The sequence below is a fragment of the Alternaria conjuncta genome (assembly GCF_024043145.1).
Source record: "Alternaria conjuncta strain BMP 0040 chromosome Unknown scaffold_8, whole genome shotgun sequence".
NCBI lineage: Eukaryota > Fungi > Ascomycota > Dothideomycetes > Pleosporales > Pleosporaceae > Alternaria > Alternaria conjuncta.
This window is the reverse complement of record NW_026250097.1, coordinates 1,518,152-1,531,802: the sequence shown is the minus strand read 5'-3', so window position 1 is coordinate 1,531,802 and position 13,651 is coordinate 1,518,152. Positions and strand designations below refer to the sequence as shown.

At 53.5% G+C, this 13,651-nt stretch overlaps 5 protein-coding genes across 5 annotated transcripts; 3 read left to right on the top strand and 2 right to left on the bottom strand.

The window, feature by feature from the left end:
• Window positions 1-1,537: 1,537 nt before the first annotated feature.
• J4E85_006321 (uncharacterized protein) lies at window positions 1,538-3,209 on the bottom strand (the record flags this gene model as incomplete). Its single annotated transcript, XM_051470561.1, has 2 exons — window positions 1,538-2,507; window positions 2,557-3,209. 2 exons carry the CDS (start codon window positions 3,207-3,209, stop codon window positions 1,538-1,540), a joined length of 1,623 nt encoding a protein of 540 aa, XP_051326049.1.
• Window positions 3,210-3,922: 713 nt separating this feature from the next.
• On the bottom strand, window positions 3,923-5,785 carry J4E85_006320 (uncharacterized protein; the record flags this gene model as incomplete). Its single annotated transcript, XM_051470560.1, has 1 exon — window positions 3,923-5,785. One exon carries the CDS (start codon window positions 5,783-5,785, stop codon window positions 3,923-3,925), a length of 1,863 nt encoding a protein of 620 aa, XP_051326048.1.
• Window positions 5,786-6,139: 354 nt separating this feature from the next.
• On the top strand, window positions 6,140-7,117 carry J4E85_006319 (uncharacterized protein; the record flags this gene model as incomplete). Its single annotated transcript, XM_051470559.1, has 3 exons — window positions 6,140-6,323; window positions 6,430-6,662; window positions 6,710-7,117. The coding sequence occupies 3 exons, from the start codon at window positions 6,140-6,142 to the stop codon at window positions 7,115-7,117; spliced, it is 825 nt and encodes a 274-aa protein (XP_051326047.1).
• An 878-nt stretch (window positions 7,118-7,995) lies between these two features.
• On the top strand, window positions 7,996-9,467 carry J4E85_006318 (uncharacterized protein; the record flags this gene model as incomplete). Its single annotated transcript, XM_051470558.1, has 8 exons — window positions 7,996-8,021; window positions 8,082-8,455; window positions 8,513-8,705; window positions 8,761-8,790; window positions 8,843-9,199; window positions 9,251-9,270; window positions 9,324-9,351; window positions 9,416-9,467. The coding sequence occupies 8 exons, from the start codon at window positions 7,996-7,998 to the stop codon at window positions 9,465-9,467; spliced, it is 1,080 nt and encodes a 359-aa protein (XP_051326046.1).
• Window positions 9,468-10,597: 1,130 nt separating this feature from the next.
• On the top strand, window positions 10,598-12,138 carry J4E85_006317 (uncharacterized protein; the record flags this gene model as incomplete). The annotated part of the gene is made up of 4 exons (XM_051470557.1): window positions 10,598-10,642; window positions 10,748-11,168; window positions 11,394-12,042; window positions 12,075-12,138. The coding sequence occupies 4 exons, from the start codon at window positions 10,598-10,600 to the stop codon at window positions 12,136-12,138; spliced, it is 1,179 nt and encodes a 392-aa protein (XP_051326045.1).
• Between the last annotated feature and the right edge of the window lie 1,513 nt (window positions 12,139-13,651).

Below are 13,651 nucleotides of genomic sequence, written 5' to 3'. Positions count from 1 at the left end.
AATGAGACACGATCGACTAGTCGGGCAGTGCTCTAAATGAAGTGCTTGAAGAAGCTGATGGACTGGCTGATTGCGGCGCAGACAGACTTCTTATCCTTACTGTTCCCCGCGTAGAGACACGAGAACCAACGCCCACTTCGCGCTAAAACATCTGAAACACGATCCATCGAAGGGCCAGCACCCGGGGACTTGGACCGGTAGACTACGTTCTGGCGGTCTGGCGGCAGTATCAGAGCATCCTTCTACAGCATTCGAGCCTCACAAGGCGTCTGAAACATAGCGTGGCTACTGCTTGGCTTGGGCGAGTACGTGGCTAGCGAACGACTCTGGATCTGCTATTCTTGCAGCGTTGCATACTCGATGTAGTATGGCGGCATGGAATGCTGCGCTGTCAGTGGCTGGCGCGATGAAGTGGTATACCGAAGCGGTAAGCGGGCCAGCGACGCGCCTGCACATGGGGCGGTTGGATAACCTGAAACCGGCAGCCTCGGCGCCGCATAGCAGAGTTCTAGTGTCGTAGTACACTGAGGGACTTTTCTCGATGGGCGCTGGGGCGGCAGTTTGACGTTGGCAGCGCGAAGGGACGAATCGACGGGCGTGGTGTTGTCCGCTTAGCGCCTGCCGTGTCGTCCGTGCTGGGTCCCGCGCTGCGTGGGGCAGCTGCAGCCCGTTAAGAGTCATCGATGGACGAGAGGGGCTTGATTGGACCACGGCGCTCCAGCGTTTCGTTTCTGCGGAGCGATATGCGTCTTCCCGCATGCCCGCCATGCACGAACGAGTGACTCACAATGGGCGGAGAGAGTCAATTCACGACTATAACACGCTTCCTAGACCGCCCACACGTCGACGCGTTCACCGCGTTGTTGTCAAGCAAGTTTCTTCCGGGTCTCGGGCCTCGCCCACCTGCTGCGCTGGCATCCGCCATGCCATGCGAGTTCGACTCTGTGCACAGCCCCCAGCGGCGTCTTGAGCGTGGCCTACGAAGCAGCGCAAACTGACGTTCGGACGCTCCCGAAGACAGCGCGAGTGTCGTTCTCGTCCAATGTACCACAGACCGTGCAATCTGACTGGCCCCAACCCGTCTGCCAATCCAAGCGCCCATACTATCAAACGTTGCACCCGGAAACGCTCTCGTGGAGAAAATTTCCAGCCCTACCCATCGTCTCTTGAGCCTCATGGTCTATTAAGCGCCCATATCCACCCCTAAGCGGAAGTATTAGCCTTAAGCATGATCACCAAATATAGCCCAGACGAGCCGAAACCGGCTGAGAAATGGCCGTTAATTGCCTGAAAGCGGAGCTTAACTGTCAAACGAGCCTGGGGCTAGTATTGCTTCATCGAGCGCTGACAGCGGATTGGCGCGAGGTTTGGCAGCCCTCATTTCGGTTTCATGAGCTTCGCAAGAGCCTCATCCGATGTCATGATGGTCATGCCTTGCTCTAGGCGCCTACGTACATTTGCCGTCATCTTCGGCGACCGAAAAGAAACTACCCGTCGTACTCTCCTTGCCCGCCTGAACTGTCATCCTGCCAGGTACTTACCGCTCGTGTAATTGCGACTCCACCGACTCGGTCCACCACTTCTTCCAGTCGACCACCTGGCGCTTCGTTCGAGCGTCTTCGGCCGCGAAGACCATGGCATGGCTCCGGAACGCTTCCTCAAGGTCGCATCCGAGGTACTTCCGCTGAGCGTCAGACGCGGGCATGGCGCCAGACTTTACAGCGTTAACCGCCATCAGAAATTGTCGCGCAAGCCCCTCGTCTCCGCCCCCGTGACCACCGCCTGCGAGATGAGGGCTGTGAGTTTTGGTCTGCCCAGTTGAGAAGTTGTGTACTTTGATATTCGTGCTGTCGTACTCGATCTCGCCTTTGGTGCCGTAGATGCGACCTCGCCGTTCGCACTGCTTCTCTGTGAAGGCGACCATGTGGAATTGCGCTGTCTTTGCGCCGCGACCGTGCAGTATAGGTAGGTCATCATCGTCATTTGCGACTGGATCATCATCCCAAGTAATAGTAACCATCTGGTCATCACAGACATCATTGTCCGACTCCCAGACACATCGACCAAACCATGGGCGTTGTTCAACTTCACCAGTTGGTGTCTCACTACTGTAGTCTTCAGCCAGGTCTTTGAGAAGCTGCTTCCCAGCTGCCTCTTTACCGGAAGTCTTGTAGATGTCTTCGATTTCCGGGTTCACAATATTGACTGGCCAGTCTGCGTTGCCGTTATTCAGGTGTCTCTCGAGATAGATCTTCTTCGCACTGTAGTCACATTGTGGCTCGTACGCGCAGGATAGACAGTTCTTGGCTGAGCCAGCTGCTTTCGGCTTACGCTCTTTGCGGAAGAATTTGCGAGATCCAGTAGAGGTGATGTGTGATGGAAGATGGGGTGTCGCGTTCTCGGAGTTCGGGCCAGGTGAACAGAGCATCCACATAAGGAAATCGATGTCATGGCAGGACTTTGTGAGAAGAGATGGCGCAGTCTTTGATTCTTTCCTCCAGTTACCCCTGCATTCATTAGCATGAAGTTTTATGACAATGGAAGTAGATATCGTACCTGACGTAGGAGTGGCTGAAGTGCCACCAACCAACGGGCTCGACATGCTCAATACTCAACACATCACCAATGACATCCTTCTCCAGTACCAGATGTCTCAACAGCATGTTGTGCGGCGAGTACCTCAGCACATGACAAATACCAAAAATCTTCTTCTGGATTTTGTCCATGCCCTCCGCGACCCTGAGTGCCCTGTACATCTTCATGCAGCTGTCTAGCCTCGTACTCATCGGTTTCTCGCATGATATGTGCACTCCCAGACCTGCAATACCACAGACGACTTCCTCGTGCATCTCATCCAGGACGCAGACGAAAACGGCGTCGACGCGCTTCTCAACTTTACGCCCGTAGCAGCGTTCGTCAGACATCCTCTTCATCTCGTAAAATCTCCAGTCTTTCCAGTCTCGAAAGGCTTGGTGTTCCTTGGGTTCTTTCCCGTCGCCCCAGATGAACTTTCGACCGAAATCGGCGCGTTTGTAGTCATTTGGCTCACACACTGCTGCGACGATGGAGTTGGTTGAAGACTGTGCAGCTTCGGCGTACGCAGTGCCGCGACTTCCTGCGCCGATTATGAGAACGCGCGGCGGGTTGGTGAAGGTTTGCTTTCCTACGGCCTGGAGGAAGGCGCCCTCGTCTGCTTCGAGGCTTGGCATGTCGCTTATACCTAGGTATTGGGTTGAAGCTTGGATTGTAATGAGGAAGGCACAAGTGGAAGCAATACAAGCGGCTGCTATAGTACATACGCTGGTCGCTATGACTGTTGTTGCTCGAGATCTTGATGCAGATTGGGAGGTCTGATGAAAGAAGGCTTGGTATTAGAGTTGGTCCAACTGTCTCGTACTTTTGTTCCTGCTAGTCTTGATCTATTCGTGGTGAATGCGCGCGTTTTGGGCGATCCGAAAGGCCTAAGGATGAGCAGATGTGTGTTGCGATTCCCTTTCCAGGTAACCGGTCAACACAGATAAGGGGGGGTGTGGTGTCAAACTACGAGCGTAGCATCGATGTCGTTGCATTGCAGGCTGGGCATCCTGGCCATTGGTGGTTATCGTTGGGGAAGGAGCGCCACGTGGGGTCTGACCAATGATATCATCGCTGATAAAGCCACGAGACAGAGGTAGCATTCACGACGCATGGCCAACGTGAGTGGTTTAGGGAAGTGCGCATAGATATGAGTGTAGAGAAACGATGATTAAGGTTACAGCTTGCGTCAATTACATTATGTAACACGTTCTTCATTCGTGTCTCGCTTTCATAGCGAGTGATATCTAATCCAGGCTTTTCTGCTGCATCACCACTACTGGTATCGCTCCAAATTGCAGTGCCGCATGCCTGTCGTTCCTTTATACATTAGCCAACCAGACCTGGCTCAGACTTTGTTCAGCTCGTAAAATAGTAAATACACATCCTTCTGCATGTTCAAGACCTCGGATGTCTTACTCTCCTTGATCTTGTCGTCGCTTATACGCCACCACCTATTGCTTGTCTTCTTCGATTTGCGTCGTAAGGGATTCGACTCTTTTATCGATGAGGCCTTCTCTGATGCGCGCTCTTTCAGCGATCGCACGCTCCTCGTACGTGATAAGGAATCGCTGCCGGTGCCTGTTCCGGTGGAAGAGGATGCCATTTGTAGTGGATCAGACTCGGACATGCGCGGTGCAGAAGTTGGTGCTGGCCCTCTTGAGGACGCAGGCATGGTCTCTTGTGAGGACAGCGACCGTGTTGAGGGGGAGTTCAGTGTGGGTGTGGACGGGACTGGTGACCCGCGGTCGATGGTGTTGGGAAGATTAAGTGCTGATATGCGAGGGCTCTGCACAGCTGAGGGCGCTACTGACGGTGCTGCTGACGGGTATGGGCTGGCTTGCCGGCTGTATGCGCCTTCAGTACCAAGTGTCGCATTCGTGGAGAACGGAAGAGGCTGGACTTGACGACGGAAGGATTCGTAGTGACCACTATTATGGCTGCCCTTGTGTGTGACCATTCCAAGAAGACGGTAGTTCTTCCGGTGTAGTATGCCGCCCAATGGTAAAGCTTCGGGGAAGGCAACCTTGGCGAGATTCTTCGTCGAGGCAGCACCGATGGCAAATGTCGATCGCGACAGATGTATCGCAAGAACCTTGGGGAATTGCGAAATGTACATGTGGCGCGCTATGCGACGCTTGGGTGCCTGGCTCGAGTCCGGAAGCTCAACGCCCTCAGGCGGGTTCTCGGGATCGTCCTCTAATGCTTGTCGGATCTTCGCGATGTCTGATTGTAGAAGAGCCTGTGCATCCGAATCGGTGGCTCGCGAGAGCTGGTGGTCTTTGCTCCTCAGCGCATGTTCCAGCCGGCAGCGCTCGCACTTGAAGTCGTCTATGTATTCAACCTTGAGCATTCCGTCGAGACAGGCGTTGAGGGAGGTGGAGGAGGCTTGGGGTACGTTGAGTGTCAGGGTGACAAAGGTCGATACGGAAGGCTTCGGCTTGAAGTGACATGTCTGGCACTCAATCTGCGATTCGATCTTGCCTTCGAACGGGAAGCCCTCCTCATCCGCGGGTGCTTCATCGTCCTCCGGCTCTTCCTCTACACCTTGGCTACTAGATCCCTCAGGGGGTGCTGCGCCGAACTGACGTTCAATATCCCTCCTTTCCGACGCGCCGTCTTCGGTTGTGATCGTGGCGCCTGCCCGTGTCGCTTGTCGCCTGGCCTTTCCGCCGGCGTGGTACTCGTCGCATAGGCGCTCGGTGACAATCTGGAGGAATTCTTGCGCGTCCTGCTGCTGCCGGCTAATGCGGGTGCCGAAGGCGTGCTCGAGCGATCGAATAAAGGGCTGGGGAGATATGGTCTTCTTGTATATGGGTCGTTCGTTTAGCCGGTCGAGAATCTCCTTCAGTCCATGGGTGAGGATGCCGCGCTGCAGACCCTCTAGCTTTGCGGGCCTTGCGGTCCCTGTCTCGGCGTTGAGTCTTTCAGGGTCCACATCATAAACTTCGGGACCGTCGAGCATGCGCCTATGCGTCTCTCTTATGAGATATATGCGCAAGTCTGGCAAGCCGGCGAGCGCCTGCAGCACCGAATTGATGAAGCAGTCGTTGGCGGCATTGCTGAGGCCGACTACGCCCTTCTTCTTGCCGCTGGCTGCATTTGCGTCGTCGTCGAGGAAGTACGTCGGGCCAAAGACGTAGACGAGGGTAATGGCGGCGAGGGAGGCTCCTGCGGCGTAGGTTGCAATTGTGAGGGGCTTCTCAGGCATCTTGCGGCGCTTGTCACTTCCGCTACCGCGGGATTGGATGGAGAAACTGGGGTCGTGTAGGGTGTCGCGAACGCTGTGCTCGGTCGTGCTAAGGTTGTACGGCGAAGATGCTATGGGAATGGCGTAGGGTGTGTCTGACTGCTGCAGAAGCCATGGTCCGACTGCTGGCCAGCTTGGGATATTGCGCTGGCCGTCATCTGTCGTTTGCTTGTGAGGCGGGCGCAAAGTATGCCGAGCCTACGGCAAGTAGCACCGGCCACTCGCACCTTCCGCCCTCCGCCGCAAGGATCTCCACATCTGGTGGACGTCGTGCATTTTTCCTGAGATTAATCCAATCTCACCACGACACGCGCAATGGCTTCGCTGAGGACGTCCACGCTGCTCCCGCAGTGCACGTCATGCATCCGGAGGGTGACGCGGCAGAACCTGGACGTCTGGGGGTCCCAGCAGACTCGCAGCATCTCCAAGAAGGCGAAGGAGGCAGAGCGCAACATTATCGTGAAGCTGCTGAAGGATGTGCCAAGATTTGGTCGCGCAGGTACGATGCAGCTACTGCAGGAGTTTGACATGTGCGCTCTGGCAAGCCACTGAAGCTGTCAAACTGACCGCAAACATCACCAGTCAATATGGCTAATACGATCAAGGCTCATATGTCCCCCTCAACCCGTCTCTCATGCGCAACCGATGGTTCCCCGCACGCGTCGCCGACTATGTACCCGCTACCCAGATGAAGCAGCTCAAGGCGCAGGACGTGGACATGGCTCGTGACTTCACATATGGTGTACGACTGAATCTGGAGGAGGTTGAGGAAGAGGAGGACGACTTCGCGAAGCAACCGAAACACTACGTGCGGCCGATTGAGATCAACGTGCTCAGCGTATGTTCATATCGAACCGCCATTCCTACTCATACTAACAAAGGCAGGCTGAACGATCTATGGAACTCCTCGACGCCTTCGTACCACCCACGATCGACTTCTACCGCCAACGGATCGAGCAAGAGAGCCAGTCCAGAGACCGCATGGGTGCTTCTGGTGCGGCAGACATCTTGACCGCAGCCGCGATGGGCAAGAAGGCGAATGTAGACGCCATCTACGGATCCGTCTCGACTGCAGATCTGGTTGCAACCATAAGGGGAGCGCTCGCCCACAACGACGAGGCGGCTCGCGTCATACTGAACGAGGCGGACGTCAAGTTCCTTTCAGGGCATGAGGAGGGCGACACATCGCGAGTGAAGCAGCTGGGCACATTCAAGGTGGAGATACGGTTACCCGGCGTAGAGGAGCCTATGGTGAGGAACATCCGAGTCAGGGCGAAGACATCGGATTCATGAGGCTGCATCAGCCGGCTGTTACGAGCCCCAGACCCCAACCTCGGACATCTGGAGGCCCAGACCACACCTTCCGAGGATTCCTCCGCCTCGCTGTAAAGATATACCTGTGCCATCCATGTCACGTAGAATTCCGCATATCGGAAAAATCAGACAACGCCTCAATCACGATCACGATATCGCGCATGTGTACAATCCAGCATCATCAGAGTGACTTCATTGGTGGGACCTGGCGCATGCCTGGACGGAGCTGAGTAACATGGAAGAAGTGGCTGGCTCGGTAATTCGAGGCGTAAAGCGACAGCGTTTTGCGGCGAGACTCGGGCAACATGTCCCCTGTGGACTGCGATGATGCTTCACCGAGCTAATGTGAAAAAGACAGCCCACTTTACTTCCGCGCTGCCGAGCGAAAGCGGCCCCGCCATGACTTCAGAGCGCGGCCGTGAAGCATCATCGTGTATCAGACCAGGCGCATGTCACCGCGCACTGCCATCACCCACGGTTGGGAGTGCAGTGATTCAGCGCAGCGCCATCACGGTGTGAAAAGAATTTGACAAACCAAAGGTCATGGTATCGGATATAGCGTATCGGGACTTTTGTGGGGTGATGTTTGCTTTTACTCGAGCGCGGGTAGGTCGACTTTGGTGAGGGAAGCTGGCGCGACGCTGCGCGCTGCGTCACTGCTGCGGTCATTACAGTAGCGGGGTGGTTTTTGTGGTCCGGTAACCCCACTACCATGTTTGAACTTTAACTAGATAGCTCTCAACACTGCGCAAACTTCTCTCTCCATACTACACCTTCCTACAATTTCAGACACTGAATTGTACTCTCCATTACACACTCAAACACATACCCAATACATATCCGATACAACAACCAACATGGCTTCCAAGGTTCTCAACGGCAAGTAAGTTATATCGACCCCGCTCGCATGATCGCGAGCTGAAGCTAACATCTCCCCCTCTAGGACCGGTGTCATCTACGGTGAGGATGTCTACAACCTCTTCAAGCACGCCCAGGCCGAGGGCTACGCCATCCCCGCCATCAACGTCACCTCCTCCTCGACCGTTGTCGCTTCTCTCGAGGCCGCCCGCGACTCGAAGTCCCCCATCATCCTGCAGATGAGCCAGGGTGGTGCCGCATACTTCGCCGGAAAGGGCGTCGACAACAAGGACCAGAGCGCTTCCATCCAGGGAGCCATCGCTGGTGCCCACTACATCCGCGCCATTGCGCCCGCATACGGCATCCCAGTCGTTCTTCACACCGACCACTGCGCCAAGAAGCTTCTGCCATGGTTGGACGGCATGCTCGATGAGGATGAGAAGTTCTTCAAGGCCAACGGTAAGTTTTGGCCGAACGAAGTGCATTGAGACAACTACTAACTTGGTATCTCTGTAGGCGTCCCCCTCTTCAGCTCCCACATGATCGATCTCTCGGAAGAGAGCAAGGAGGAGAACATCGCGACCACCAAGAAGTACTTGGAGCGTGCTGCTCCCATGAAGCAATTCCTCGAGATGGAAATCGGCATCACTGGTGGTGAGGAGGACGGTGTCAACAACGAGGACGTCGACAACAACAGCTTGTACACCCAGTATGCCACGTCCCTCTGCACATCTCACTACAGGACCGTATTAACTCTTTTCTAGGCCAGAGGACATCTACGACATCTATAAGACGTAAGTTTTGATTGTTCAAAGTCCATGTGAGACATACTGACTTCGTACGTAGACTTTCGGAAGTCTCCAAATACTTCTCCATTGCTGCCGGCTTCGGAAATGTACACGGTGTCTACAAGCCCGGAAACGTCAAGCTCCGCCCTGAGCTCCTCCAGAAGCACCAGCAGTTCGTCAAGGAGAAGACCAACGCCAAGGACGACAAGCCCGTCTTCCTCGTTTTCCACGGTGGCAGTGGCAGCTCTGTCGACGACTTCCGTCAGGCTATCTCATACGGTGTCGTCAAGGTGAACCTCGACACCGATATGCAATGGGCATACCTCTCCGGTGTCCGCGACTACGTCCTCAACAAGAAGGACTATCTTATGACCCAAGTGGGCAACCCAGACGGTGAAGATAAGCCTAACAAAAAGTCGCGCTCCCTTTCCCACTGCATATGAGACATTCGCTGACAAACCGGCAGACACTATGACCCTCGAGTCTGTCAGTATTATCCATCAAATATATGTGAGAAACGTACTGACTTAGCTGTCCAGGGGTTCGAAGCGCAGAAGTGTCCATGAGGTATTTGACATCCAAACGAAATGCATGTGAGACATATACTGACCTCGTATCTTCAAATTTGTAGCCAGCGCTTGAAGACGGCTCTCGATGATTTCTACACCGCCGGCAAGGCCTAAGTGGCTTCCCAACAAACGACGCGAAGATAATTTCGGTCCCAGGGAAACGGCGTTGGTGGATGGGTATGATAGGACGGCAGTGGCATGGACGAGGTCTAGAGGTGGTACGATCATGGAGTTGAGGACAGAAAAGTCGCATGCCTAGATATGAATGTTGATGAACGTCACGAATGTCTCCTCGAGAGAATGAGATTTCAATATCCCCATACTTAGCCTCTTCGGTGCAATTTTCTCCCCTTCCATGTTCCGCTTCGAGATGGTTCTATTAGCGAAGAGCGCAAGTCACAGTGGACATGTTCGATACGGCATGCTGAAGTATACAATGCCGACAGTTGAGAGTGGCTGAAGCATGACGCTCAAAATCCTCACTCCGGTCGCTGAGCATGATGCTGCAGGGTGGCTCTGGTCGTGTTCTGGGGTATCAATAGACGAAAGTGCTTTGTCATTTCGTATGCCTCAAGTCCTCAAATAACTTACCGCCTGCGCGTATGGGTGTATGTAGTTGGTAGATTGGCATGACCGACTTGACAATGACGTCGGAGACCGACATGTTACCTCTGGGCATCATCATTCACCTGTATGTGCAGATATTCTGGTGTCTGCATTCGTTTCGATGCATTTATCTGACATACCCTCACGTCAACCTAGGAAAAAAACTGAACAGGTCTGCAGCCTACATAAACATAGGAACCTGCAAAGTAGGTGCCCTAATGTCGATGTAGGCTCTAGACTTGTTTGGGCTTTTTCTTTGTATGAGGTGCCCTCGTAGCCATGCAGCCTACCGCAACGTGCCGGATGTCATGCTCGACGCGTGGGAACCCTAATGCGGCTTAGCTCAGCCCTACCGGCAGCGCGTCCTTGAAATCCCGAGCATGACATCACATTGTCGAGCCTATGTCGCAATGCGCTTTCCCAAACTACGCGCAACGATGCACATCATGGCAAACCCAGAAGCAGGTTGCGTGGCAGCTACTGCCCGCGTCGAGTACTTATGTCGGCACCCCTCCTCTCTGCTTGTTCACGATTACTCTTAACACACACCTTGATACACCAACCTATACGCGTCTTTCCACAACTACACAAGCTCCTCAACTGCTATCCATAATACACCTAATACTCACATATCCAACATGACTCTCGGCGACTCCATCCGCAAGGGCGTGGGCATGGTTCACGTAAGTTAGCTCTATTACTGCGATGCATGCGCCTAGCTCAACATCGTCGCTTTACTCCAATGTTTCGAGTTACCTCGACATCGAACTCGTGCTAATAAGATCCAGGGAACTGGCGAGGCCATCCGAGGCAATGCCATGTCCATGGTCGACGAAGCGAGCGGCGACAAAGCGAGCGCAACCAAGAACCAGGAGATTGCCAACAAGGGAGTCGACGAGTGGGATCGAGGCTACCGAGGCCACCCTGCCGACGCCGGTGTTACTCCTGCTGACGCCGATGCCCACCGCGAACGCATGAACACGACCGGCACCACGGCCACAAACTACGGCTCGCACAACTCCAACATTGGCAACAAGGTCGACCCTAGATACGACTCTGATCTCGACCACAGAGGTACCGCGACCGACTCTACAAACGCTGGACCGCATTCCACAAACGTTGGCAACAAGATGGACCCGCGCTTCGACTCGGACGTAGACCACCGCGCTGATCCTACATCCAATGTTGGCGGTACGGGCTACGAGACGCGTAGATAGACGATACACTCAACACTTCAACATCAATATACCCTTTTCCTCGTACCAACCGATCTTCTTCCACTTGTTCTCGCTGACATTACAGTCCATGTTCGTTCGTTACTTCATACAGCGCAGAAAGATGGCACAGGTGAGATTGAGTATTCCAAATAACTACATATACCACATGAACTTTCTTTCTCAGCATGCTGCCCGAATCAATGCTGACGCTGTATAGCCGAGAAAGACTTTGCCGAATGGCAGCCATCGCAAGGCTTTGACAACGCCTGGCACCCGCCACACGAATCCCAGCATGACCCAAACCCTCCACACGAACATCGCGGTTCAATCGGCGGCTCATCCGGATTAGAGGCTGCGAACAAGCTCGATCCAGTATTCACCGTCGGATCGGACGAAGAATCGATGAAGTACACGGATCACCCCAACATCCACCGTCTCCGCGGCTCGATAAGCGGCGCTTCAGGTCTCGAGGCTGCTCAGAAGCTTGATCCGCCTGAACAGGCGGCACCGTATATGCCAGACGAAGTATCGGCTCGTGGTCCCGGCTACAGCCAACCCGAGCCTTCCTACCACCAGCCGAAACCCACACACCAAAGCAGCGTCTTGAACATGCTTGATGAAGACGTCGAACCAGAACAATACCCGCTTCCAAACCGCGCTACCACAGAGCCTGCACCGCAGTACGATGACGGCTCTGAGAACTCAGCAGAGTCGGGAAGGTACTCGCCCGACTCGGACGACGAACTTCATCGCATATCTCGCCGCCGAAGCCGTAAGTTCACTCTCCGCAGGCTGTCACATATTTTCGTTGAAGGTGGCTCGCCACATGTCTTTCGCAAAGGTGCCCAGCAAACGGCAGCCTCGGCGTGCGCTTATGCTAATAGACTGTGATCTTCAGACGCAAGAGTGGATCCACCCAGTTCTTCAAGAGGCGAGCCGAGATCGACGACAAATCCTCATAAGAGTGATCTTATGAACAGATTGGACCCCAGGATTGATCGCGCTGCGGTTAAGAGGTCGAAGAAGAGTGATTGTCTTTGAGAGAGCGTGGCTGCTGAGTACTAGTAGAGCTGCGACGGATGCAGCTTGTTGAGGCACGTAGTGGTACCCTAGAGATGTGAATGACATGATGCATTTCTACTTTACTACCCTTTTCTCCGTGTCGACTGGACAGGCTGGAGACATTGCCACCGCAACCATTGACGTTTACGAGCAATTACGAGGAATGACCATGGTGATGATCAGCATCATCGACTCGATACTGGTACTTCATGATACTGCATATCGGCAAGACTGTCACATATCTTTTTTCCGAAAATTTCCAGTTGTGCTCGGTACACTCTGCAGCTATACACCACACTGCAGGGTGCTTCCAGCTCGACCGAATGTACATGTATCCTTCAACGCTGCTCAACCGAACAACATGGAACATGAACGTGAAAGCTTTTATTCTGCTTTTCGTAGTATGCGCTAAGCTTGTGTGTTGAGGCACAGCCATCAGGGGCTGTACGACGCCTTTTGCTACTGCTGGGGAGGTGAGGCGATAGTAAAACATGCCATTTGGACCCGGTATCTGGTATACGAGGGAGAACAAGATCCAGGAACACATAACTTGGGGTCTTTCGGTTTTTGGAGGCACACATGTCTCTTGTTCTCCTGATTTTCGATTGAAGTGGAGATTTGTATTGACTTGCTTTGTCGAGTAAGTGCGGTGATGGAGGAAGAGGAAGCAGAAGCATGAGAAGCTATGACTGTTGTTTGAGCGAGGGACACTTTCATAAATCGCGTGACGATATCTTTTGGTAGTTCTCGATCATACAGCATAAATAGTGATACTTAGTGTTTAGACTCTGGCGGAGACGAGAGACCAGATCATAGAACTCCGGATGGGGGATTTTGAGTCGAAGCCGAACAACATGGTTCTCCCGAGTGTTTATTTTCGGTTTTGGACTGCATGTGAAGCCAGTGAGAGATTCTGAATTCCTCATTTGCTTCTGGGGGAAAGAGCGGGAAGACAGTCATCGGTCTGGTATGATGTAATTTTTGGTTGCGCAGTCCAGAGACAGCAGGAACATTCAAAGATATTGAGGATCCTTCAGTCCAAGACCACCACATGGGGTCAGTAGCGTATCGTTTTGGTAAAACACTGACGAGGTGTATGTCGATGAAGGAAGGAAGGAGGAAGTAGGAGTAGTAGTTTTAATGTACGAGAGAAGCGACGGTCATCACCGCTCTCTCTTGATGGTTTCTTTTAATTTGGGGAAAGAAGGACGAAGGACAGCGCAGACATCCTGTTCAGTCGTCGCGCTTTTAGTAGCCGCAGGTCGTAATATCGAAGTCATGGAGGGGTTGCCCGGGTTTCTTTGGTCCACCGACATAAAAAAAGTCTGAAGGGGTTTTGGACTTTGAGTCTTTTTGGAAGAGTGGAGGGCAGGAGCATAGAAGTCGGAAATGAACCTTTTTGGTTTTGTGTCG